The 27896-nt window shown below is 40.2% G+C and overlaps 1 protein-coding gene across 1 annotated transcript; it reads right to left on the reverse strand.

Moving 5' to 3' along the window:
- Positions 1-27851, reverse strand: CCDC77 (coiled-coil domain containing 77). The gene is made up of 13 exons (XM_036092335.2): positions 27760-27851; positions 26397-26451; positions 23498-23551; positions 21406-21649; positions 18423-18565; positions 12224-12320; positions 11248-11323; positions 10242-10333; positions 8670-8818; positions 3790-4009; positions 1945-2070; positions 1692-1844; positions 1-911 (listed from the first exon to the last, which is right to left on the reverse strand). The coding sequence occupies exons 3-13, from the start codon at positions 23533-23535 to the stop codon at positions 765-767; spliced, it is 1485 nt and encodes a 494-aa protein (XP_035948228.1). The 5' UTR covers positions 23536-23551; positions 26397-26451; positions 27760-27851; the 3' UTR covers positions 1-764.
- Positions 27852-27896: the final 45 nt, after the last annotated feature.

Raw genomic sequence — 27896 nt, forward strand, 5'->3', positions numbered from 1 at the left:
TCTTTTCCCAATTACATTTTTATTGAAAAATAGTTGATTTAAAATATATACATTGTTTTTTTAAAAGCATGTTATTGGTAAAATAATGATCTTTCATATGAGGATCACTGAAGTTTCACTCACTCTTACCAAAGTGGCACCTTTATTTTCCTAGATGAACATTTTGCTTAAAAATAGGGTCTCTTAAAAAAAAGAAATGAAAAAAGAAAGAAAAAGAAAAAGAAAAGACTAGGGTCTCTAGTGCCCTCTGGTGAAACTTCCTGAGACTGGGTATCCAAAAAAGTAATTCAGCTCATGACGGAAGAAAGTTAAATAACAGAATTACTACCTGTTTACATGTGACAAATTGTGATTTGCTGCCTTGGGCAACCTCAGAGGATGTCCTGATCTCAGGCAGAGTTCAACTACTGACACTCGGTCAATATTTTCTTCCGGAATTTTCATGATCACTGCCTTCTTAAAAAAACAAAAACTGTCATTATATTATAAATGGGAGAAATAATGTGGGAAAGTCTCTAAGTAATTCAGGTTATAACCCAGACCAAAAACACAAAAAAGGTTAACAGGACAGCAAAAATGATAGCTAAAGCTTCGCATGCAAGAAGGGCTCTTTTAGTGGTCCCTAATTCTTAGCCCTGTCTTCTTAATAACAGATATCATGATTCTAGCCAACTCTGTGCGTAGTTTCTGGGAGAAGAGGACCTTTTCCTCAGATTTCAGGAAGCCGACCTATTCCAGATGAGGGCCATGTCTAAACGTAAACATCAACAGAGTCTAAGTTCATTCTCCAGACCAAAGACTTTGGACTTAAGGTTCTTTAGTTCTCCTTGTAGCTTATGTGCCCGTCTATTGCTGTCACGCACCTCACGCAGAATGGCAAGATCCTGGTTTGCCCGGGCATTAAGTGTTGCCTAGAGATTTGGAAAAAAAAAAAAAAGAAGAAGAAGAAATGATTATGGCACATGCCAGGGAAAAGAAATCATAAAGACTAGGCTATGCTGGCTCCTTTTTGGGAGACTTTTAGCACATAAGATAAATTCAATCCTTAGCTTGCTTAATGACTAACTAAAAGAAAGAAAATGTAGAGTAGAATTAAAGCAGAAAAGGCATGGGACTCTGCTTTCCTACACGATAGTAAAGAAGCCATAGGATAGAAATCAACAGACAATAATGAGTAAAAAAAAGAGATCAATATAAACATTACTGGTAGATTTGCCAAAGAATGAAAAAAAAGCGTCTCTTCTATAACTAACCTTGTTTGGCACATAGCAATCATTTAGGATATGTGGATGACTGGTTAAATCTCTTTAAGAAGGATTCTGAGGCAACCTGAATTCTACATAAAGCTGTGTTTGACAGGGAGAAATTACTTCATTACTTACTCACTCACTCTCCCCATTGGTAAAACAGACACCGGTCTTTTCATCTACTTCTTGATCTGGGAAGGATGAAGCTTTCTGATAAGTTTAACTCAGATCAAAGTACGATGGTACAGGCTAGCAATGATTTCAGTCTACTGTGTCCTCCCTCTGGTGTGCACTTAAGCTAATTTTAATGAGACTTAAAGGATGGTGATCCGCTAGGGTCTACCCTCAGGGAAACAGCCCATCTTTCTTCTGAGGAGCCCTCACGACCATGTTTCCTTACCTGCACCCCTTTTCCCCCCTCGGTAATTCAGAGTCAGCAATTACCTTATAGAGGATTTGCTCCAAGTCTTTCAGCTTCTGCCGGAGAATCTTAATATCCGTCTTAAAGCCTTCTACTTCCAAGATACGCCGATTCTCCAAGGCCTCATAGCGTCTTGTCATCACCTGTAAACGCTTCCCCATCTTGTTAGTACGATCCTAAATATAGGGACATGGCAAGGCATTTGTGAAGATGAGGGAAGCATTCCCGGAGCATCTGCGCTTCCCACTCAGTCAGAAGTGGAAGAGAATTTTGTACCTTGAAGATCTCTCTCCTCACTCCCTCTTCCTCACGAATTCGGGCAAGTTCCTCTTCTAGGGAAATGCACTGCTCTTGATACATGTTGGATAATTTTTTCTCTTGTATTAACTTATCCTTTAGGGACTGCAGGTCAGAAGGAAAATAAAATTACAATTTTGGTAATTCAAGTAGCACTTAGGCAACGAAAGGAAATAAATGATTTCCATTAAGTCTAAAACGAGTTAAGGAACAAGATGGCAAGGAACTTTGGAGAACATTTGAAAGCCTCCTATTTCTAGATGATTCTCTTAACCTTTTTCTAAAGTGTCCATATTAGAAATTCTTTAAAATAAAACAAATATTTTTGGCTCTGAGAAGGGTCAGATAATGGAGCTCAGAACTGTACCAAATAGGACATGACAATATATGTTTTGGGACACATTTCTGAAGCTCTTCTTTAAATAGAAACAAGAACATATAATACACATGTTCCATTGAGCAGCGGGAATGATCGGTAAAAACCTTAATCAGATCACGTTTCTTCCTTACACACAAACCTTCAAAGACATACAATGTTTAGAGCTAAATATTCTTACCAGGAAAGTAAAGGCCCTGTAAGGCCCTCCATGACTGGCTGCTGCCCACCCTCCAACCTCTTTGCTTACCACTTCCTTCTTGCTTATTCCTCTATGACCACACTGATACTCCCTTTCTTCCCTGAACATATTTTTTTTTTTTTTTAAAGATTTTATTTATTTGAGAGAGAGAGAGAGAATGAGAGAGAGAGAGCATGAAGGGGGGAGGGTCAGAGGGAGAAGCAGACTCCCCGCCGAGCAGGGAGCCCAATGTGGGACTCAATCCCGGGACTCCAGGATCATGACCCGAGCCGAAGGCAGTCGCTTAACCAACTGGGCCACCCAGGCGCCCTCTTCCCTGAACATATTTTAGACTTGCTCTTCCCTCTGCCTGGAATGCTCTTCCCCTAGGTCTTTATGGCAAGCTCAGTACCACTTTATAGGTCTCAGCAACAATATTAGACTTTACAGAGGGTCCCTGTGCTTCCCTACAAAAGCAGACTTTCAGCAACTATATATAATCTTCATGTAATCTTTTTAATTCCTTAATACCATTTTTTAATAAGCTATCATTTTCTGTTTTGTTTCTGTACCTTCTCACCCATTAAAGTTTTTATTTATTTATTTAAATAATCTCTACACCCCATGTGGGGCTTGAACTCATGACACTGAGACCAAGAGGCGCATGCTCTCGCCACTGAGCCAGCGAGGTGCCCCCCCCCCTTTTCACCCATTAAAATGTAAATGCCATGAAGGCAGACCTGGTCTAATTTATCTACTGCTATAGCCCCGGAGCCTAGCCCATAGTAGGAGTGCAATAAGTATTTGCTGAAAGAATAAATGAATCAATCAATAGTTTACTTTTCTAAATCCCCAAACACTATAATGGTAAGCTACGCTTTGAAACCTATCTCTTGAGGGTGCTGCTACAACAGCTTCCTGGACTGAATGGATCTTGTATGACAATTCTTAGGTTCTTTGGAATTCTCTGAGTTCTTTCAACTTTTCTAGAGAAATTAACAATTTCTGTAAGACATAAGAAAACTACCTTAGGGTGCCTGGGTGGCTCAGTTGGTTAAGCAACTGCCTTCGGCTCAGGTCATGATCCTGGAGTCCCGGGATCGAGTCCCGCATCGGGCTCCCTGCTCAGCGGGGAGTCTGCTTCTCCCTCTGACCCTCCTCCCTCTCATGCTCTCTGTCTCTCATTCTCTCTCTCTCAAATAAATAAATAAAATCTTTAAAAAAAAAAAAAAAATCTCCTTTTAAAAAAAAAAAAAAAGAAAACTACCTTAATATATTCATTTTGGTTATGATGAGTCTCATGAATGACTGGCCAAACTTTTCCAATTTTATCTTCTTTCTTCTTACACTGCATGCTGTATTGCTTAATCTTTGACATCAAATGATCCTTTTCAAGCATCCATGACTTCTCTTTATTTTGGTTTTCAAATCTGAGTTGCAAAAAGTCTTTCGTGCTCTCATAGAGAAGTTCTTGGGTATGATGAAGACTATGAAAGAAAGTACAAATGTGGACACCAAGATGCTTACTGGTACATATGATGCATAGTTACTCAAACAAAGGGAAGATACAGGTTCTTTAAAAATGGTGCAATATATTGGGGCGCCTGGGTGGCTCAGTCGTTAAGCGTCTGCCTTCGGCTCAGGTCATGATCCCAGGGTCCTGGGATCGAGCCCTGCATTGGGCTCCCTGCTCTGCAGGAAGCCTGCTTCTCCTTCTCCCACTCCCCCTGCTTGTGTTCCTGCTCTCGCTCTCTCTCTCTCTGTCAAATAAATAAGTAAAATCTTAAAAAAAAAAAAAAAAAAAGGTGCAATATATAAATTCTATAAAATATCATTAGCAGTATTTAAAACACAATCTGATCACTGGCAAACTTACATGTTTTACTGGACAAAGTGTAATATACCTACCCATGTGCACTAGTTCACAGACTGGTCTTTTTTTTTTAAGATTTATTTATTGGGCACCTGGGGGGCTCAGTTGGTTAAGCCTCTGCCTTCAGCTCAGGTTATGATCCAGGGTCCTGGGATCAAGTCCTGCATCGGGCTCCCTTGTCGGCGGAGAGTCTGCTTCTCCCTCTACTGCTACCCCCTGCTCATGATCTCTCTCTCTCAAATAAAAAAATTAAATATTTTTTAAAAAGAGAGAGAACATGGGACGCCTGGGTGGCTCAGTTGGTTAAACATCTGCCTTCAGCTCGGGTCATGATCCCGGGGTCCTAGGACTGAGTCCCACATCTGGCTCCTTGCTCAGCAGGGCTCTCCCTCTGCCTGCTGCTTCCCCTGCTTGTGCTCTCTCTCTCTCTCTCTCTGTGATAAATAAATAAATAAAAATCTTAAAAAAAAAAAGAGAGAGAGAGAACATGCACGCATGCAATTGAGCATGAGGAGGGGCAGAGCGAGAGAAAGAATCTCCAGCAGACCCTCCACTGAGTGTGGAGAACAATGCAGGGCTTCATCTCACGACCCTGAGATCATGACCTGAGCTGAAATCAAGTTAACTTGCTTAACTGACGGTGCCACCCAGGTGCCCAAATAGACTGGTCTTTATAGATATTTTCCCAATGCTAATTCCAGGTTATATAATGAAAAGACATAGCCTGCATAAGTATGGACTATTCCCTGACTGAGGGTGAACACAAGTTCTAAAATGTCAAAAATAGTTTTGATTTTCTTTATGCTGTGCTCCACATGTAAACTGCCCGATATCAAATCTTGTCGTTTTCTCAAGATCAGTTTCCTCCATGGAGAGATTGTGACAACCTTAGCCCATTTTGTTTCTCCATTTTCTGAAATTCTTTATCAGTTTAAATCGCTACCCGTGTTATAATTTGACACTTGCTCATACACTGTGTCATGTTTTATTTATTTATTTATTTTTAAGATTTTATTTGAGAGAGTGAGCGAGCGAGAGAGAAAGCACGAGCGGGGGCAGGGAGAGGGAGAGGGAGAAGCAGACCCCCGACTGAGCAGGAAGCCTGACTCCGGGCCCGATCCTAGGACCCCAGGACCACAACCCAAGCCGAAGGCAGATGCCTAACCAACTGAGCCACTCAGGCGCCCCGTCATGTTTTAACTGTCAAAAGGCATAGTTTCATTTCTTTTTTTTTTTTTTTTAAGATTTTATTTTTAAGTAATCTCTACACCCTACGTGGGGCTCGAACTTACAACCCCAAGATCAAGAGTCACATGCCCTACTGATTGAGCCAACCAGGCACCCCAACATGCATATTTTTTAACCTGAGTGAAAGCATATCCCTTATTGATCGTTTACTTTTGCCCTGCTACCACCAGATTGTCAAGAACAGTACCAACTACTAAACACACAGAGTACTAAACAGATTCCTGCTGACTACTGAGATTTAGGAATAGGCAAATGATGTTTCTATCTTCAAAAAAGGATATCCCCAGAAGTTAGCAACTCATCAGTTTAACATCAACACTTTCTAGAAAAATACTGTATCAAATGATCAAACTGCTTGCAAGGAATATTAAATACCATGAGGCAATCACTGTAATTTTCCACTGACTAAATAATGTCAGAAAAACTCAGTTCTTTCCATGAGTAACAGGATACACAGATAAGGGAAACATGATAGCATAATGCAGGCACAAAGCAGGGTAACTGTCACCGAACGAATGTATATACACTCAGGTATACATGTATGTGTATAAAGAGAGATTGATTCAGTTACCACAAGATCTCTCTTGCTTTCAATGAGTTATTTTATTCTATTTTACATTATGTTCTCAATTACAAACTGGGCAAGTAATAGTCTTGTTAATGTATAAATGGTTTGAAAGTGAGACCCAAAGGGCAGTCATTAAAGGCCTTGGATTTCATGCCATTCAATATCCTTAGGATGATCTATCTAATGTAAGGGACTGATTATATGCTCAGATGTACAGATAATGCCACACCAGGATGGCTATTAATATTCTAGAAGACACATACAAAATTACAAATTACTCTGACAATTTAAAAACACAGTTTCCTTAAAAACAATTAAAATCCAATGAAAAGTGAACATGCTATGTGTAAGCACAAAATACCAAAAATAAAAATAAAGATGGAGACGAGCTGGCCACATGCAAACATATTACACTGTGTTAAAAGAAACAGAGCCTGCAAGAGCCAGAAGGCATTTTCTATCCTGTATTGGTCAGAGATCTTAATTTAAGAATCACATCCAATTTTAATCATCACACTTTTTTTTTTTTTTTTTTTAAGTAGACTCCACGCTGGGCCTGAAGCCCAACGTGGGGCTTGAATTCATGACCTTGAGATCAAGACCTGAGCTGAGATCAAGAGTCGGATGCTTAACTGACTGAGCCAACCCAGGTGTTCCAATCACCATACCGCTAAGTGGAGGAAGAGGCACTAGAGAAGTTTAAGACGACAGTAAAAGAAGATAAAAGGACATTAAAAATGCAACATGAAAAAAAATTTTAAACATAGAATGTTTAATGCAAAAAGAAGTAAGATGGAGCTTGATAAGGATCACCAAGTGTTGGACAAATGTTTATTGTGTGACTGTTATGCATACAGGGCAGGGCAGAGGCCACAGCAAGCCCCTGGGGAACAGATGTGACTCTAATAGGTGGCTCTAAGTGCCACCGGGGGCAGGCGAGTCATCATAGAATGTGGAGGAGGAAAAACTGAATTCTGCCTGGGGAAGTGTTCAGAGAAGAGGTGAACATGCACAGCAAAGTGCCTGCCACACAGCAAGGATCCCACAAGCAACAGACATTAGTAGTCAGACTGAAGGACGGGGTAAAACACAGCAGTAGAGGAAGAGCTGAGACTGAAAAGGTTAATTTGGTGCGAGATGACGAAGATTCTAGTAATTCATGCTGAGGTAGCAGGACTTTATCATAAGTAAATGGGGAGCTATCGCATGTTTTTGAGCTGTTGGTAACTCCTAATGGAGGCACTAACTTATAACAGTGAGGAAGACTGTAGAAGGCAGTGGGATCAGTGAGAGGAAGAACAGTTAGATTACTGCAGCAATGTAAACAAGAATAGAGCTGGGGGATGCCTGACTGGCTCAGGAGGGGGAGCACACGACTCTCTGATCTCAGGGTCGCGAATTCGAGCCCTACGTTGGGGGTAGAGATTACTCAGAAAAATATAAATCTTAATAATAATAATAAAAAAAGAATAGCTTGAACCAATGTGAGAAGAATGAGAGGGAGAGAACGGACTGGAGAGCCTTCCCAGGCTCATACTCAATAGGGCTTCAGATTCAGGAATAAGAGAGTGTGGAGTTGAAGATAACTCTAAGGCTGGGAAGCCTAGGAAACGGGATGGATACCATTAAACTAAATGGGAAAAAGAACGAAGTAGTAGGTTTGAGATGGGACAAGGGGGTGTTTCTTGGGAAAGAAAAACAGTCTGTTTCAGTCACAGTAAGTTGGAGGTGTTCGAACATATTCAACTGAAGAGATCTGTACAGCACAGTCTAGCCACTGGAAGCAGGCAAAAAGCCGAGGAGGGTCAGACAGGTAGAAGAATCAAGACAGGTTGTTCCGGAAATCAAAGGGAACTAATTTCAAAGAAAGGGTGGTTAGAGGTACCAAATATCCAGAACGATACTAGTTACAATGAGGACTGGAAAGAGATAACTGGCCATGGGAATTAAGAAGTCAGTGATGACCTTAGAAAGGACATGCTTAGTAAAACGGTGCAGATGAAACCAGGCTGCAGAAAGGTGAGGAAAGGCAGGCAGGTGAGGAAATAGAAGCAGTGAAGACAGAGAGTTTGTGGTTTTTGCACAGGTACGTAGTCATTTTTCCCACATTCGTGAAAGACCAAACAAAAGAAAAGGTCCCTACCATACTGGGCTGAGTCGGATAACCTGTCAATGGGTAAGAGAACATTTCTTAACCACTAAGATCAAGCTAAAACTCTAAAGTGGGTTAAATGGAGCATGTGGGATACTTGCCAACGCTTCAAGAACAGAATCAACAGCACTCCTAGAGAAGCCTGGACACCCACCTACAGAGAGGCAGGGGTGTCTAACGAAGACAGATTTTTCAAGGTCTCTTTCAGTTCCACAGTCTTATGCTGCTAAAGGACAGGACTGTTAACTTTTACGCCACTCAGAAAAGTTTACAAATCTGTCAGGTACAGCTTTCTTGAACACTCACTTTTTGGTAAGCTCTTTGATTTTGTCCTGATTTCTCTGGTGATGAACTTGTATTTCCTCAATGCGAATCCGTCTATCCTCCATGAGCCCTTCAACTTGCTCTCTAGAAAGCTTGGTCTGCTCTTCCAGCTGAGCCTGCAGTGATTCCACCTAGACAGGCCAAAAGGGGTGAGGTATCCACTCCTGTCTTGCTTCCACTTATTTCTTACCTCGAAAAGCGAGTCTTTCTCCAGAAAACTTTAAAAAACAAAACAAAAAATCCACAAACAAAAGCACAGCAACAAAACAAATAGAAGAAAAATCTTAAGTGTATTCCTTTTTATGTAATGTCTTATAAATGGGGTTGGGCTACACAAGAGCAAGCTCTGTCCACACTAAACAAAGCATCTGCATCACACACAAAAAGCTAGAAAATCCAGTTTCCTCTACACCCTAACAGTCTCAGTTTTTCACTATCTCCCCTTTGGGATTCTTAGGACTATCTCCCTTCTAAGACTCCCTGGTTGCATAGAAACAGAATGACTCTTTTCTTCAATTTTAATTTAAAAAGTGGAGCAAAATCAGTATCATGTAATTTCCTTCTCTGGTTCTGGCTGTCACTCCAAATGGAGATACTGGCCACGGGTAGAAACTATCATTTAAAGCAACAGACTCCTCTTGTACCCCTGTAAGGACAGGAACTTAAGTGCACCTAGAAAAAAAATCATGGTTGCAAAAAATACACAATTACCAGGTGGTAAAAGGATGATTGAGGACTTTAGAACACATGCACTAAATAAACGGATATACCCCTACAGGTTAATCTATCAGCAGAGACAATTTTAACTCTGTGTGTCTCCCCTAAGGCCAACCACAAAGGGAATTCTTACTGTATGACAGTTTTGTTGGGTAGGGCTAAGCATATAAGCTGAAAGAACAGAAGGTTCAGAATAGCACTTCTAGAATGGCTGAACAGAGAATAATGGTTTTAAAACATGAAGTCTTAGAAATTAGGAACAACCTAAATTTTCTTAATCACTTGATGCCTAGATATAATATGTGTGCAAGGCCATCAAAAAAAATGAAATCTTGCCATTTGCAATGATGTGGATGGAACTAGAGGGTATTATGCTAAGCAAAATAAGTCAATCAGAGAAAGACAATTATCATATGATCTCACGTGGAATTTAAGAAACAAGGCAGAGGATCATAGGGGAAGAGAGGAAAAAATGAAACAAGATGAAATCAGAGAGGGAGACAAAATAAGAGACTCTTAATCTTAGGAAACAAACTGAGGGTTGCTGGAGGGGAGGGGGGTGGGGATGGGGTAACTGCGTGATGGACATTGGGGAGGGTGTGTGTTGTAATGAGCACTGGGTATTATATAAGACCGATGAATCACAGACTTATACCCCTGAAACAAATAATATATTATATGTTAATAAAAAAAAAAGAAATGAAAACATATGTACACACACACACACAAAAAAAAAAAAAAGAAAAAAATATGTGTGCAAGGAGATACTTCTATGATAACAAAGATATGTTACACAAAGCTAAACTTGTGGACAGAAACTGTCCTGGTCTGCTTTACCTGTAGGGTAAGTGTTTGTATGTCTCTTTGGTATTGCTCAGAAGTTTCTTCCTTCTCTCTTATTGCTGGTTTTCTTTTGTTTACTTTAGAATCTAAAATAGAAAACAAAAATTAATCAAGACCTTTACTTAGTTTTTCTTTTGGCTATTTGAGCATCAGCAGACCTCTGCAGAGGAGGTTTCATTTACCTAGAAGAGAAGGAAAGGAAAAAAAAGGAAAGCATACAATGACTATAGTAATACTTTTTCAAATGGGAATCTCTCTAAAGGAACTCTGCGAGGAGGTCTCCTGGATAATAATATTCATCTTTCTAAAGAATTTTCCTTTGGAGTTGTATCTATTTTCTTCATAAAATCTTATTTAATCAGAAAAGGTAAGGAATAAGGAAAAGTAAGTCTAAACATTTGGTTATGATGTATCACCCAATTTTCAAAAGACAAGATTTTAAAAATAAGCAACACTAAAATTATACTGAACAAAATTCCTAGGATGATTCAAGAGGCTTATGCTAAGAGAATAGATCTTAAAAGTTCTCATCATAAGAAAAACAAATCTGTAACCATGTGTGGTGATGAATGTTATCTAGATTTACTGTGATGATCATTTCATAATATATACAATTATTGAATCCTTACATTGTATACTTAAATGTAATGTTATATGTCAATTGTATCTCAATTTTCTAAAAAAAGGCAAAGAAATAAAATTGGGATTTCCATTTAAAAAAGAGAGAGAGGAGACTGAGGCTTAAAAGCTAATTAACATTCTGTGATCCCAGAAGTTATCCAAATCTGTTTTATCATCTGTAAGCATGTTTATTATGTATTTTTTATTCTCCTTTATTAAAACATCATGGGAAGGTTAAAGGAAAAAAAGCTCAGTGAGATCTTAAACCAGCAGAGACATCATTATGAACATTTATTATTATAACATAGAGGAAACGAAATCTAATTATTTGCACCATGTTTTTGAATTCTGCATCGAGAATTTATAATATGGCTGGTACCTGCTCTGAAAGCTGAGGAAGATTCATTCTGTTCACATATACCTACAGCCTGGATAGTCTTTGAGCGAATGCTGACCTGAAGAAGCAAAAAAACCAAAAAGTATAGAATTAGCTTTCCTATAAATGTCGTATTTCACTTTTTAGCTTTACTTCTGTAGATCAAAACACTATTCATAAATCCAATTGGTCAAAACTGCCATAATCATATAAGAATGTCATGCATGGGAGACACCAAAGTGGACAAAGTAACAAAGTGGATAAAACTCAATGCTAGTGATATAAACTAAAAAATTAAATTTCAGAGTTATTTCATAATATCTGCTAAAAGAAAGGGGCAGGGGATCTTTGGCAAGGGCCTTTAGGAAAATAATGGGAACACAAAAGCATGCATATGTAGATATGCATAAAGATGCTCACTGATCGCTTCTCGGCCTTTTGGCTAAGATCAAGTGAAGATGCTCACTGAGGCAGTTTATAGAAGAGTAAAAATGGAAAAACTATATATACACATAAATATTTCTATATGAATGGAAAAAGAGCTTTATCTCTGGGATAAAAGAGACTGCCACTTTTATATGACAGATTTCTGAAATCTGTCTGTTTTTAATAAAGACCATCATTACTTTTGTCATCAGCATAAACTAAGATTAAAAAAGAAACCTGAGTATTGCAAACTTGCTCCCATACTAAGTCAGCTCTTGCTTTCCTCTCTAATCTCACCCAAAACATCCACTCCTCTGTGCTTTAAGGTTTCCAAACAGAGAAATGGGGTAAATGATGGTTTTTTTAGGAAAAAAAGAGTAAGTAAAAGCACAAAGCTCGTTGTAATTACAGAAAATGCTTTGAAGACTTAGAGACTATGACAGCTAATTCTCTTCTATCTTCTTCAGCAAGTACCAAAATTGCTCTTATTTTGGACCCCAGCCTGCATTTTATAAAAAATCATGCTTACCATGCCATACCAAATATTACTTACTTTGTTTGGAGGCTCCTTATAAAAATAGGTCACTTCTCCAGTGTCTGTGCCCACAAGAGCCAAGAGATTCTGAATCTTTTTCTTGTCTTCTAGCTCCCTGCAATTCTCATAGAGAGTAAGCACACATTGTGTTCGGAGGAAGTAAAATTTTCTATTTAAAGGATCTCCTTTCTGATTTATTAAGACAATGGCAACAACAAATTAAAATTGAGTAAGATTTATTGAGACCTTAGCTCTAATTTTTAAAACATCAGATATTTATATTCAGGAATTCAGAGAGAAGGGACCAGAAAATAATTTCTTAGTTGGTTCTAGAAGAGAATTATAGTGGATGCTGGGGTACACTGCTCAGATTCTCCTCTTTAGCACTGATGGGTTCATTCCTCCAACTGCCAGCAATGTAGCAAACTGTGGCTCACAGATGAATCTCTCTCCAGAATTGTCCTCAGTTAAGAGGGACTGCCTTAACCAACTGTATATCCAATGGACAGACTGCACCCAGTGCCTAGCTAATGAGAGGGCAGAAAAGTCCAATCCCCTTGCCTTAATTCAGGATATCTCTGAAGGGCCATCCCAGCTTCAGTGCACCCTGTGGCACTGGCTGAGGTCTTTTGAAGTTAATTAAATAGTTCAACTGCTGCCCAATCAGACTTTCCTTATTCCTTCATAGGTGGTTATTCCTGAGGGCACTCTCCAATAAATCTCCTGCAAGCAAATCTCCACTGCAGAGTCTGTTTTCTTGGGAACCCAACCTAAGACCGTTGATATCAGAAATGGACCAAGGAAGCAAACTCTAAAACGAGATTTCAGAGCCTGTGGTATGGAGATGGTTAATAGAACATAGTGTTCTTGGGGCGCCTGGGTGGCTCAGCTGGTTGAGCATCTGACTCTTGATTTGGGCTCAGGTCATGATCTCGGGGTCATGGGATCCAGCCCTACACTGGGTTCTGTGCTCAGCAGAGAGTCTGCTGGAGATTCTCTCTCTCTCTCTCCCTTTATCCCACCCCCCACTTGTGCTCGTTCTCTCTCTAAATAAATAAAATCTCTAAAAAAACAAACATAGTGTTCTTAGGCTCGACAGATGGGTGGGTACAGCTTAAAAAATTAAAATAAATCAAAGATGGGCGCCTGGGTGGCTCAGTTGGTTAAGCATCCAACTTTTCATCTCAGCTCAGGTCTTGATATCAGGGTCATGAGTTCAAGCTTCACATTGGGCTTCATGCTTGATGTGGAGCTTAATTAAAATAAATAAATGAATAAATAAAATAAAATAAAATAAATCAAAGATGGAGGGAGGCTAAGGGCAGCACCCTATACAAAATCACAATCTCTGACCCATCTTCCACACCTCAGCCAGTTTTAAGACTATTACTTGACAAAGAAGCTGGGTCCCCAGGAGGTAAGACTTGGTAAGACAGCAAGTGTACATGATAATGAGTCCCCTAGTCTTTCCCCAAAAGACCCATGGCCATTTATTTAAGTAATTATACACTGGAGGAAAGGAATTACCCAGGTAATTCAAGGACTGATGGATCCAGGGTCTGAATTGACATTGATACCTGCATTATCATGGCACTGGAGTATATAGGAACCATGTAATCAACAGAATTTTGTTCCAGGTCCAGCTCACAGTGGATCCACTGGGTCCACACCCAATCAACGGTCAGTTTCCCCATCTCCAAATGTATAACTGCAATGGACATATTTGGTAGTTGGCAAAACCTTCAACAAACTTCTTGGCTTTTGGGTTAAGAAGACTCTGAAACTGCCCCTCCCTACCCCTGCCAAGATGGTAAATAAAGACTTAAAGGATGTAGGGGTCAAGGTCACCATCAAATCCCCATTTAATTCACAGTATGACCTATGCAAAACCAGAAGGATAACAGTGGACTACTACCAAGTAGGTCCCAATTTCGGTCACTGTGCTAGATGTAGTGTTTTTGCTAGAGCAGATTAAGTTGGTTTTAGGTACATGGTATATGGATACTGATTAAGCAAATGTATTCCTTTCCATTCCTAACAGGACCGGAAATAGTTCTCATTTGTGTGGGGTGAACACAGTATACTTTTACAGTCTTTCCATAAAACCAGGTTAACTCTTCTGTGTGCTATCAAATAAGTCTAAAGAGACCTGGATCTGGCTATACCACAGATCTCATTAGTTCACTACTAATGATATCAGATTAAATTAGACTGGATAGACAAGAAATGGCAGATGCGTTAGAACCCTTGGTAAGATACATATGCTTCAGAGAGTTGGAGGTAAACCTTACAAAGCACATCAGTGAAGTTTTAGGGGTCTGATCTAGGCATGACAGGACATTCCCTTCAAAGTAAAGGACAAATTATTGTACCTTACCCTTACCAGGAAGAAAAAAAGACTCTTCAGGTCTCTCCAGAGAACATAGTCCATACTCTGGAATACTGCTCTGACCCATATATCAAGTGACATGAAAGGTGAGCTTTCAGTGTGGCCCAGAGTTGGAAGGAAGTTCTGTATTAGGTCAAGGCTAAAATTATTAAGGAGATTGAGTTGGTAATCAAAAACCTCCTGACAAAGAAAAACTCTGGACCTGATGTCTTCACTAGTGAACTCAAACCAAGTATTTAAAGGACAAACACCAATAATTCTCAAACTTTTCTAAAAATTGAAGATGAGGGCGCCTGGGTGACTCAGATGGTTAAGCGTCTGCCTTCAGCTCAGGTCATGATCCCAGGGTCCTGGGATCGAGGCCTGCATCAGGCTCCCTGCTTAGCGGGAAGCCTGCTTCTCCCTCTGCTTCTCTCTTTCTCTCTCTGTGTCTCTCATGAATAAATAAATAAAATCTTAAAAAAAATAAAAATAAATAAAAATTGAAGATGAGGCAACACTTACTAACTCATTCTATGAGGCCAGCATTGCCCTGATACCAAAGCCAGACAGACATTACAAGGAAACTACTCTATACCAATATCCCTCATGAACACTGATGTAAAAATCCTCAACAAAATACAAGCAAACCAAATTCAGGAGCATATTAAAGAATTACACATCATGATTAAGTGGAATTTATTTCTGGACCAAGCATAGTTCAGCATATGAAAATTGATCAATGTAATACACCACATTAACAGAATAAAGGAAAAAAACCACAATCATCAATTGATAAAGAAATCTCATGTAACAACATTCAAAACCCTTTTATGATAAAAACACTCAACAAACGAGGTAAAGAAGAAAACAACCTCTACCTGGTAAGAGCCATGTATGGAAAACTCAGAGCTAACATCATACTCAATGGTGAAAGACCAAAAGTTTTCCTCTATGATCAAGAACAAGACAAGGATGCTCACTTTCACAACTTCCATTTAACACAGTATTGGAAATTCTAGCCAGGGCAAGTAGGCAAGAAAAAAGGAAAAGACATCCAAAGTGGAAAGAGAGAAGTAAAATTATCTTTGTGCAAAGATGTCACAATCTTCTATGTAGAAAACCTAAGGGTTCCACAAAAACAACAAAAACCAAACCAAACCAACCAAGGAAATCCTATTAGAACTGATACAAGAGAATTCAGCAAAGTAGCAAAATACAAATTCTTCATGCAAAAATCAGTTGCATTTCTATACACTAACAGTGAACAATCTGAAAAGGAAATTAAGATAATAATTTGCTTTACAACAACATCAAAAAGAATAAAATACTTAGGAATTAACCAAGGAAGTGAAAGACTTGTATACTAAAAACACTGCTGAAAGAAATTAAAGAACACATAAATAAATGGATTGGAAGACCTGATATTATGATGTCAATATTACCCAAAGCAATCTACAGATTCAGGGCAACTCCCATCAAATCTCGATGATATTTTTTGCAGAAATAGAAAAATCCATCCTAAAATTCATATGGAATCTCAGGGAACTCAAAATAGTTAAGACAATCTAGAAAAAGAACACAGTTGGAAGACCCACACGTCTTGATTTCAAAACTTACTACAAAGTTACAGTAATCAAAACAGTGTGGTACTGACAATAATGACAGACCTATAGACCAGCGGAATCGAATAGACAGCTCAGAAATAAGTCACACATGTATGGTCAAGTGATTCTCAACTTTCAATGGAGAAAAGACAGTCTTTTCAACAAATGGTACTGGGAAAACTGGATATCCAACACACGAAAGAATGAAGGTGGACCCTTACCTAACACAATATACAAAAGTTACCTTAAAATGGATCAAAAACCTACCTGTAAGAGCTAAAACTAAAACACAGTGGGAGTGCCTGGGTGGCTCAGTCGGTTGAGCGTCCAACTCCTGATTTCGGCTCAGGTCATGATCTCAGGGTTGTGAGATGGAGCCCTGTGTTGGGCTCTGCACTGGGCGTGGAGCCTGCTTAAGATTCTCTCTCTCCCTCTCCCTCTGCCCCTTCCCCACGCCCACTCATGAGCGCTCTCTCTTAAAAACAAACAAAAAAAACAACTATAGTGATATTGGATTTGGCAATGATTTTTTGAATATGACACCAAAAGCAGATGCAACAAAGGGAAAAGTATACCAATTGGACCTTACGAAAATAAAAAGTTTTTTTGCATCAAAAGGATTATCAACAGAGTAAAATGGCAACACTCAGAATGGGAGAAAATATTTACAAATCACTTATCTATTGGATTAAAGTGGATTAAATCCAGAATATATAAAGAACTCTTAAAAACTAAACAACAGTAAAAATCAAAGAACCCAATTCAAAAATGGGCAAAGGGCTTGAACAGACGTTTCTCTAGAGAAGACACAAACTGGCCAAAAAGCATGTGAAAAAAGGCTCAATATCACTCATCGTTAGGGCAGTGCAAATCAAAACAATGAGATACTATTTTTACACCCATTAGGATAGCTATTATTAAAAAAAAACAGAAAACAAATGTTGGTATGAATAAGAAACTGAAACTCTTGTGTACTTCTGATGGGAATGTAAAATGGTGCAGTCACTATCAAAACCAGCATGGCAGTTCCTCAAAAATATAGAATTAGCATTTGATTCAGCATTCCACTTCTGGGTATATACACAAAAGAACTGAAAGCAGGGACTTGAATAGGTATTTGTACACCAATGTTCATAGCAGTATTATTCACAATAGCTAGAAGGTGGAAACAATTCAAATGTCCATCAGTGGATGAATGGATAAACAAAATGTGGTAAGTACATACAGTGGGATATTATTTGGCCTTAAAAAGGAATGAAATTTTGATACATGCTACAACATGGATGAACCTTGAAAACATTATGCTAAGTGAAATAAGCCAGACACAAAGGGACAAATACTATATGATTCTACTTCTGTGAGGTCAAATACATATATGGAAAGTAGAACAGTGGTTACTAAGGGCTGGGGGGGGGGTGATGAGTTATTGTTTAATGGGTACAGAGTTTCTATAAGGGACAGTGGAAAAGTTCTAGAGCTGGATAGTGGTATGGCTGCATGATAACATAAATATACTTAATGCCACTGCACCATACACTTGAAAATGACTAAAATGGTAAATTTTATGTTAAGTATATTTTACCACAATTAAAAAAAATTTAGTAGTGGATGCTGTGGAACACTGCTCAGATGCCACCTTCAGGACCAAGACACCCATCACCCAAGAGCTGAGTCCTTCTCCAGGAACTGCCCTAGGCTGAAGGAGGCTGCCTCTCTCAGGTTTACATCCCCTCCCTGGTGACAGCCGACATCCAATGAGTATAAAAGGTCAACTCGTTTGCCTCTGAATGGCTGTCCTGGCCTCAGAGCTCCCCATGCGGTTGGCTGAAGCCTCTGCTACCACGGAATCACAGTTCAAATTCTCCCTCTGCCCAAATTTGCTCATAGATGTTATTCCTCAGAGTCCCCCTACTAACCATCCTCACATCCATCTCAGAATCTGCTTCCTGGGGAACACAACCTAAGAGGACCATAGAGAAATGTATCTTGTTTAGTGTAATTTATTTATTTATTTTTTAAGATTTTATTTATTTATTTTACAGAGAGAGACACAGCGAGAGAGGGAGCACAAGCAGGGGGAGTGGGAGAGGGAGAAGCAGGCTTCCAACGGGACTCGATCCCAGGACCCTGGGATCATGAACTGAGCCGAAGGCAGATGCTTAATGACTGAGCCACCCAGGTGCCCCTCGTCTAGTGTAATTTAGAAATAGAACCCCAATATTTCCCTTCTCCCACTTGGTACCTGATTCTCAGTCGGTCGTTTTCTGAGTAGAGGCGTAAAACATGCTCCCGTTCCTGGAAGAGGCAGACCTGTATATCACTTAGAGCTTTCTGCAATTCAGCAATCTCTTCCTCCCTCTGCTGCAAATCCCATTCTAGTTTATGCTGGGGGGAGGAAAAAAAGGTAGTTGAAAAGATATTGCACTTCACAGGAGTATCTCTGATTGGATATGGTGGATCAGTTCATGCAGAAATATTACAAAATGAATGGTTTCACCAACACGGAATTCAAATGACAACAACAGGTTGTGTACAGACTTGAGTTTAAAAGCTGAAGGGTAAAAAAAAAAAAAGCTACAGGGTGAGTGTGATGTTTGCCTATAACATCAAAGCTCTCCTATCTTTCTTTTACAGATTACAGAACCCTATAATGCCGTATGATTTACCTGTTCTAGTCACACTTTTTTTTTTAATGCTTTCTATGTAATAAGAATTATATAATTTTGGAAAAACAAAGATAAAAAGGTATGATTCTTGCCTACAGAGTTGGGAGAATTTTGTGGGGGGAGAGATGTTTGATGTGTAAACATTAAAATGAAATAGTTATTTCATGAAAGAGTGTGCATAGTAAAATGGAGTAAAACCTCTGCAGGTATTGGGAAGTCAGAGAACACAACCAAAGTTGGAACTTGAAAGATGAAAACTGCTAGAGACAAGCAGAGGGCGGGTACTCTTGGGGAAGAGAGAGAAAGAACCATCAGAGCCTTCCGTGTCTGGGCAACCCCAAGTATTTCAGTGCTGCTGGAGCGGACAGTCAGAGGCAGAGTGGGGAAGTATGAGGCCACAGGCTGGACACTGGTAAGGAGGACACTGTCATAGTTCGGGGGAGACATAATGAAAGGTGGAACTAGTGTTGAGGAAACAGTGACTAAGTTGTTGGAATGGGTGAAGTGATATTTAGGAAGCAGAATGAAGAGGACTTACCAAGTGACGGAAGTAGGGGCTGGGGAGAATTGCAGGCAACGATACCATTTACTGGACACGGAATTAAGAAAAAGTGAAGAGATAAGGAATGGAGGGAGGGGAAATGTTCGTGGTACAGATTATGTGTGGGTAGGTAGAAAAGAGGAGAGTAGTTCAGACATGGACAGGTTAATGTGGAACTCAGGAGAAAAGTGCGTTAGTTATTTGGTGTCATCATCTCATATATAGTAGTAGAAGACATGAATATGACAAGACCATATATGGTGGAATCTAGAACTTTGATATTTAAGACTAAGGAAGGGGGGCTGTTGACGGAGACTGAGAAGAACTGGTCAGAGAGGTAAGACAGAAACTGGGAAAGGAAAATGACACACGGAAATCAAGAAAGGACAAGTCTGCAGAAAGGAGAGATCAATAGTGACAAATACTGCAAAGGCCACGAAGAGATCATTTTGACTAGCAGGTTCCAGAGACCACAGGAGGTGCACTTTTAGTGGAGCAATGGGGACAGAGACCAAACTGCAGTCAAGAGGTCACTGAGTAGGTGACAAACTCAAACTATTCTACAGGTGTGGTTGAGAAAAGAGCCATCCACATAAGAGAGTAGTTAGAGGGAAGCACAAGTACAGAAGAAAGACTTGAGTAGGTTTATATACTGAGGACAAAAAGCCAACGTCAGGCAAGAAGTTAAAAATAGAACACACAGAAAAGAGAGATGATGAAGCAGGGTTTCTGAGGAGGAGAAAGGAATGGGGGCTAGGGGAACTGTTGGATCAGTGCAGCTTGAACAGGCAGAGACAGCTTGTCCCTGAAGCAGTAAAAAGAAGAGAGATGGATATAGACGTAGATGACCTGTGTGGATGGGCAGGAAGAGAGCGCATGTGTGATAGCCGGTGTCTCCTCCGTGAACTAGGAAACAAGATGGCCTGAGAGACGAGGGCTAAGAAGGGGTTGCAGGCTGGTGGAGGGTGAAGGTATGGCACAGATATGCACAGGCAAGAAAACTGCTGTATAGTGACTAAGGATACAGATGGACAAGTTTACCATGAATTTATTCTGTAATGATATGTAACCATTCTAGGACAATGGTTCTCAACTGGGGGCGATTTTTGCCTATGCCCCAGGAGGAACTGGGCAACATCCACAGGCATTTTTGATGGTCATGACTGGGGGTCGGGGGGATGGGGGAAGAGGTGTGCTACTGATATCTAGTGAGTGGAGGCCAAGGATGCTACTAAACATCCTGCAATGCACACAACAGTCTTCACGACAAACAAGTACCAAGCCCCAAATGTCAATAATGCTAAGGTTGAGAAATCCTGCTCCAAGAGAAGAGGTGGTGGAGAACTGGATGAAATTATAGCTAGCGTTTGTGCTATGCAAGCAGGGCCAGAAGAATAAGCATGGGGTCCCATGCAGGCAGTACAGTTACTGAAGTGAAGCACAGTGGAGTTTGGGTTAGGAAGGAAGGATGTGAGGTCAGAAGCTGGCAGGCAACACTGAGAAAATTGAACTATCAAGGAGTTACAGAGCTAACAATGAAGTTAAATGAAGTCAGGTGTAAGGGGGTGAAAGAACTAGAAGTATAAAAGAGACCTCTAAGGTTTTAGAGGTCTAGCAGTTGGCGGAGATTATAATCTAGTGAGGGACCCAAAGGGTGGATAGGTAGCTAGGCTGCGGTAGAAAGCAATAAAAAAAGAATTTTTAAAAGAAAATATCTGCTGGGGCGCCTGGGTGGCTCAGTTGGTTAAGCGACTGCCTTCGGCTCAGGTCATGATCCTGGAGTCCCGGGATCGAGTCCCGCATCGGGCTCCCTGCTCGGCAGGGAGTCTGCTTCTCCCTCTGACCCTCCCCCCTCTCATGTGCTCTCTCTCATTCTCTCTCTCTCAAATAAATAAAATCTTAAAAAAAAAAAAAAAAAAAAAAGAAAATATCTGCTGATAATATGAGCCGGCACTTCTCTCAGGAATGAATAGACTCAACCAGAGTCCGAAAAGGGTATAACGCATCATCCCTTTCACCTGTGCATCACAAGCTGCTTTGTAGAGTTCCAGTTTCTTCAACAGGTCTTCATTTTCTTCCTCACACTCAGCCATCTTCTTTTGGTAATATTCCAGAAGCTCCTGAGAAGGGCAGAGGACAGCCAGACGATCTTCCGTGGAAGGCAAGGGAGTTGACTCCATCGAATCCAAGAAAGACATTCCCTTCCACTTGGTGGGACCACTGAAGTCACAGGTAACATCATGTTTGGAGACAGTTGTTGGCCTGTGAGAAATCAGAAAGGACATATTCATTAAACTATTTGAACATTTACGAGACATTATAATTTCTTTTTTTTTTTTTTTGAAGATTTTATTTATTTGACAGAGAGAGACACAGCGAGAGAGGGAACACAAGCAGGGGGAGTGGGAGAGGGAGAAGCAGGCTGCCCCCTGAGCAGGGAGCCCGATGCGGGGCTCTATCCCAGGACCCTGGGATCATGACCTGAGCCGAAGGTAGATGCTTAATGACTGAGCCACCCAGGCACCCCGAGACATCATAATTTCTTAAATAAAAAAGGAGTTTATGTTCTTGAAGTGCTATAATTAAGGTGCTCATAAACCTTCAAAGTTTGATGTTCCGGGTTAGTGACTAATTTTATGAACTGGTTTCCAAGTATTAAAGACTTAAAGCTAGATTCAAAATATATGTTAAAAAAGTAAAAAGATCATTAAAAAAATGAAATATTACCCAAGTAAGACCAGGTAATAACAGAAAATTTAATACTATTAAGATACATAGCAAAAGAACACTATACACTGCTGGTGGAGTCTAACTTGACACCACAGAGAGTAATTTGGCAGAATCTAGTAAAACTGCTATTCCTCTTGTCCTAGAGAAATTCATGCATATGTGTACAAGGTGACACATATGAAAATGTTCATAGCAACATTATTGTAATAACAAAAATGGTAAACCTTCCAGACATCCACTCAGTAGGGTAATGGATAAATTGTGGTATATTTATATAAATGGAACATTACTCAAAGTCATTAGAAACTATGGATTAGAGATATCCAAATATGAATGAATCCTCCAAGCAACATTAAATGGGGAAATGTGCATAGATGCATATGTAGAAGATATTACCATTTATTTAAGAATGGAACTTGCCAAATGAAACTGTTTTTAGGAACAGGTACATATAAGTGGCAAAATTATTAAGAAAGGGAATGATAAATATAAGATTCAGGATTAGAAAACATAGCCTTAGTTAGTAACCACACAATCACATCAGCATCAGAGACATTTGAATTACACAGACCAAGACTAGACAAGATCAAAGGTTAATGAAAGGCTGGGCAAGAAGTTCTCTTTGCTTTTAGCAAACAAGAGCGTTCGTCTAAAACAATGCAAGTCAGAAAACAAATGGTGTGGAAGTGGAGAAACCCTGTGAAAATTAATCCACTTTGGCTTACTCTCTGCAATTTACAACATAACAAAATAGACAGTGTGGAGAAACTTTATACTGGATGCCCAGAGCTGTAGTTAACAAAGGAGATGGTCAGCACCTTTAATAAGTAGGCATGTATAGAAGAGATATTAAAATTTACTTTCAGCTAGCATGAAGGAAAAACCCCTAGCATTTTCTCAATCACTAAAAGCTCGTGACAGAAATGTTTTTTTACTTAATGTTTCATGTCTTCAAAGGGAGTTGCATTATAACTACTCTGGGAAATAGATCAGTAGATGAACTAAGAGGTACTGCTGAGATTTTGCAGTTGAGAGTTGTGGCAATGAGGATGAGGATGTCTGTCATGCGGGAAGTTGATGGCAGAACCAGAATTAAAAGTCCCCTGTTTGCATGCTGGTTGGTTGTTTCCTCTGTAATCCAGGATCCACGGGCACTCTACCAGGCCCATTCAAACTGCCTGGATTCGGGTATTAACACTTAATATGTCCTAGTTTTAAATCCGAATTGCATATAATAAGAATAGAGAAATAAGGCCTAATATAGTTCAAATCCAGAGTTTGGAAACACTTCTAAAACCTTTCTAGTTCCTAAGCTAACTTGCACTTACAGCTACAGAAGTCTTGATTCTTTAACAACTTGAAAATAAGCAAATGTCTTACTTTCTGCAGACGGGGGTATGCACTGGGGTCAAGTTCATGTTGTCCTTTTCACACCTGTAAAATACATGAAAATTCAGAATGAAGGGTCAGAAACAGACCAAAAAAAAACAGTACAGGATACACAGACATGTTCCCTTTCCACCATCACCAGATGTACCTGCTGGTGAGAATGTGATGCTTTAAAATGTAGGATTCTTTATAGTAGTTCCAAATCCTGAAAATCTATGACTTTTGAATTTTCATAAGGCATTCGTCATTACTATTTTTAAATAAAATCAGAATGGCATCTAATGTTTGGATGGATAAGCACACACAAAAGAAAAGCCTCCTTAACAACAATGCAAAACGAATTTACAATCCTTTTGCTGAAATAGGAGGGAGATGCAGAAAAGTTTCTAACAAGTAAGGGACAGTAAATGGAAATTAAGGTAGAGGGCCAATTACACTAAATTTAAAATAAATACAAAGCCACTGACATCTGGTGAGCTTTATCTATTGTTTCATCTTAGAGAAAGAAAAAATTACAAGCTTTATAAGGTCCATTTACAGTCTCCATTCCAATTGCTAACATGGAGCTTGGGTTCCTCTATTTGAATAATCTTATCACAGAAATTTTTATGAAGATAACCTCACAAACAGGGAGGGAACAGGAGAGAAGGGAAGAAGGGGGAGAGAAGAGGAGAAGAAAGGGAGAAGAGGGAGGAACGGAGAAGGAGGGAAGGGCAAAGTTTATTAGCTTAGGGAAAGCTGGCTTATCAAGCATGCTTTGTCAACCCATTCTGATTTTGAGCACAATGATGTAATATTCTGTTCTTGTACTCTTTTAATTGGTATGTATCTGTTTATAATCTTCAGTCCTTTGGAGAAGAATTTTGTGAACAAGAGTGAAAAGAGATAATCACTCTTGTTAATTCTATATACCATTTTCCCGCTCGGAACCCCAGAACGCCCCTGCTCCTCCTCCCTGAAACCTTTCTTCATTTGACTTCTAGGACACCAGAGGTTCCTGGTTTTCTTTCTTCCTCACTGGTCATTAATTTTCAGTCACTGCTAGTTCTTCTTCCTCTTTATCTATACTTATTGCCTCAATGACTGCATGAAGTGTCAGTTTTAGGGGCGACTGGGTGGCTCAGCCAGTTAAGCAGCTGCCTTCGGCTCAGGTCATGATCCCAGGGTCCTGGGATCGAGCCCCACATCGGGTTCCCTGCTCAGCGGGAGCCTGCTTCTCACTCTCCCTCTGCCCTGTCACCACGCCCCCAACTTGGGCACTCTCTCTCAAATGAATAAATAAAAAATCTTAAAAAAAAAAAAAGTGTCATTCTTAAATACTACGTACACACTAATAGTTTTCAAATTCCTACCTCCAGTGCTGACTCTGCCCTCCACTCCACTCATCCTATCTCACTGCCCTATTCCCTATCTCCACTTGGATGTCTTACAGGTCTCTCAAGCTTCACAAGTCCAAAACCAAGTTCCTGATAAACACCTACCACCAAAACCTGCTCTTCTCTCAGAATTCTACATTCCAGGGGTGCCTGGGTGGCTCAGTCAGTTAAGCGGCTGCCTTCGGCTCAGGTCATGATCCCAGGGTCCTGGGATAGAGCCCCGCATCGGGCTCCCTGCTCAGCAGGGAGCCTGCTTCTCCCTCTCCCTCTGCCTCTGCCTGCCCCTCTGCCTACCTGTTCTCTCTGTCAAATAAATAAATAAAATCTTTAGAAAAAAAAAAAAATTCTACATTCTAGTAATTACTACCTCGATCTTGCCAGTTGCTTATGACCAAAAACCTTGGTTGGAGCAATTTTACTCCTCTTGTCTTACATGCTATACTCAATCCATGAGCAAATCCTATTGGCTCTACCATCAAAATATCAAGAATCTGACAATTGCTCATGCCAATACTGCCCTGGTCCAACCCACTAATCTCTTGCTAGGATGACTACAAGAGCCTCTTTAACTGGTCTCTTTGCTTCCACTCTCAAATCCAGCCCCTGCAGTCTATTCTCAACACAGTAGTTAGAGTGATTATTTAAAATGTAAGTCAAGGACGCCTGGGTGGCTCAGTCGTTAAGCATCTGCCTTTGGCTCAGGTCATGATCCCAGGGTCCTGGGATCGAGTCCCACACTGGGCTCCCTGCTCGTCAGGGAGCCTGCTTCTCCTTCTCCCTCTGTCTGCTGCTCCCTGCTTGTGCTCTCTCTCTGACAAATAAATAAATAAAATCTTAAAAAAAAACAAACCACCATGAGATACCAGTATACACTCTCTAGTGTAACTAATATTAAAAAGAAATAAAAAGAGAGATAATATCAAGTGCCAACAAGGATGTAGAGCAACTAGAACACACACTACTAGTGCAAGTGTAAAATGTTACACCTATTGTGATGGTTAATTAAAAAAAAATAAAATGTAAGTCAAAACACAAAACTCCTCTGCTCAAAAGCCTCCTAAGACTTAGTTTTAGTCAGAGAGCCAAGGTCTTTAAAATGGCTTCCAAGGTCCTACATGATCCGCCTACGCCAGGACTTCTGTGACCCCTACAACTCTCCCCCTGCTCACTGCACCAACATTGGTCTCTGCTATTCTTCAAACATGCCAGACAAACTTTTACTTCAGACTTCAAACTTCTACTTCATTTATGATGTTCTTTTCCCATTTATCTATATATGGCTTGCTCCCTCTCCTTGAGGGTTCTAATGTCACCTTCTTGGTGAAGTCTTCCCTGATCATCTGGCATTCCCTTACCCACCTTCTCTGCTTTACTTTATCACTATCTGACCTAGCTAGAAAAGCAGTTTCTGCTTCTGTCTTCCATTAGCTTTCTTCTGCCAAACAACCCTTCGAGTACACCATCTTTTTCTCACTCTCTCCTTTAAAATGACTACTCTCCTCCTTTAAACTCACCTCCTTCCACAAAACTTCTTCAAATTGGGTGAATTTGTCTCTTGTAAAAAACAACCTAGAAAATAAAAATGGTAATTGGGTTGGTATGGTAGGATTATGGGTGACATTTTTAACAGCTTTATTGAGATATAATTATATAATTCACATTCCATACAACTCAAAGTGTACAATTCAATGATTTTAGTATATTCAGATATGTGCAACCCTCACAATTACAGAACATTTTTATCACTTCAAGAAATCCTATATCCTTGGGTGCCTGGGTGGCTCAGTTGGTTAAGTGACTGCCTTCGGCTCAGGTCATGATCCTGGAGTCCCGGGATCGAGTCCCGCATCGGGCTCCCCGCTCAGCAGGGAGTCTGCTTCTCCCTCTGACCCTACCCCCTCTCATGCTCTCTCTCTCTCAAATAAATAAATAAAATCTTAAAAAAAAAAAAGAAATCCTATATCCTTTAGCCATCACCCCTGTGCTCCACCTCCCCCCCAAGCCCTAAGCAACTACTAATCTACTTTCTATTTCTATAGATCTCACTATTTTGGACTTCCATATGAATGAGATCATATAGTATGTGGTCTTTTGTGATTGGCTATGACGGGTTTCTTCTCTCACGATGGGTATGTTCCTTGCAGAAAAGAAAATGGGCTTTACTCATTATTGTATCTCCCAAAAGAACAATGTCTTTGTTTATAGATAAGTTAAGGGTTTCAGGTAGCTTCTAACCTCTATCTCCTGTGGTATCTTCCTTTAGGGTTGTTGTTGTTTTTTAATATAGCCTTATCCCTCCTTACAATTAAATCTTTTTTTTTTTAAGATTTTATTTATTTATTCGACAGAGAGAGAGCAAGCACAAGCAGGGGGGAGCAGCAGGCAGAGTGAAAGGGAGAAGCAGGCTCCCTGCAGAGCAGGGAGCACGATGAGGGGCTCAATCCCAGGACCCCAGGATCATGACCTAAGCCGAAGGCAGACGCTTAACGACTGAGCCACCCAGGCGCCCCACAATTAAATGTTGATTAGCATTTTGACATTTACTTTGATTACCCCCACAATAACTGTCAAGTATTTTTATTATTCCTTACTTCTACAAATGAGGAAATTGAGGGTTTAGACTATCTTGGGATGAGGGAATATTGGAACGCATTTCCAGGACCTCCAAATTCTATACTCCTTTTTACATTTCATCCCGTTGCCGACTCCTTCATTGCTATGGCTCCCCAATCCTCCAACACCCCCGAAACCTTTCACTTTGCACGTTCTAACTTCCCTCTTCCGGTCCCCGCACTTACTTCTCCCTCACCAGGTTTTTTTTAGCCCAAGGCCCCATTCCCTAATCCCAGCATCCTAAACCCAAATCTCTGTACTCACGCCACACTAAGCTTAGTCTCCGAGTCAGAGACCCCAACCGAAAAACAAAACTTAAATCCGGTAGCGTCGCGGCGCCAGTGAGCGTGCACGAATCCGTCCAATCGCCCACGAGTTTACACGGCCCTTTGTATTGAGCA

Source organism: Halichoerus grypus, chromosome 6, assembly GCF_964656455.1.
Source record: "Halichoerus grypus chromosome 6, mHalGry1.hap1.1, whole genome shotgun sequence".
NCBI lineage: Eukaryota > Metazoa > Chordata > Mammalia > Carnivora > Phocidae > Halichoerus > Halichoerus grypus.

Excerpts from the sequence above, each read along its gene's own strand:
- CCDC77 (XM_036092335.2), bottom strand. The coding sequence starts at position 23,535 with ATGAACTTGACCCCAGTGCATACCCCCGTCTGCAGAAA. Across the intron at positions 10,334-11,247 it reads TTCCTCAGCTTTCAGAGCAG|ATTCTAAAGTAAACAAAAGA; the intron begins GTACCAGCCATA and ends TTTCTATTTTAG. Across the intron at positions 2,071-3,789 it reads ACCAAAATGAATATATTAAG|TCCCTAAAGGATAAGTTAAT; the intron begins GTAGTTTTCTTT and ends TCTGACCTGCAG.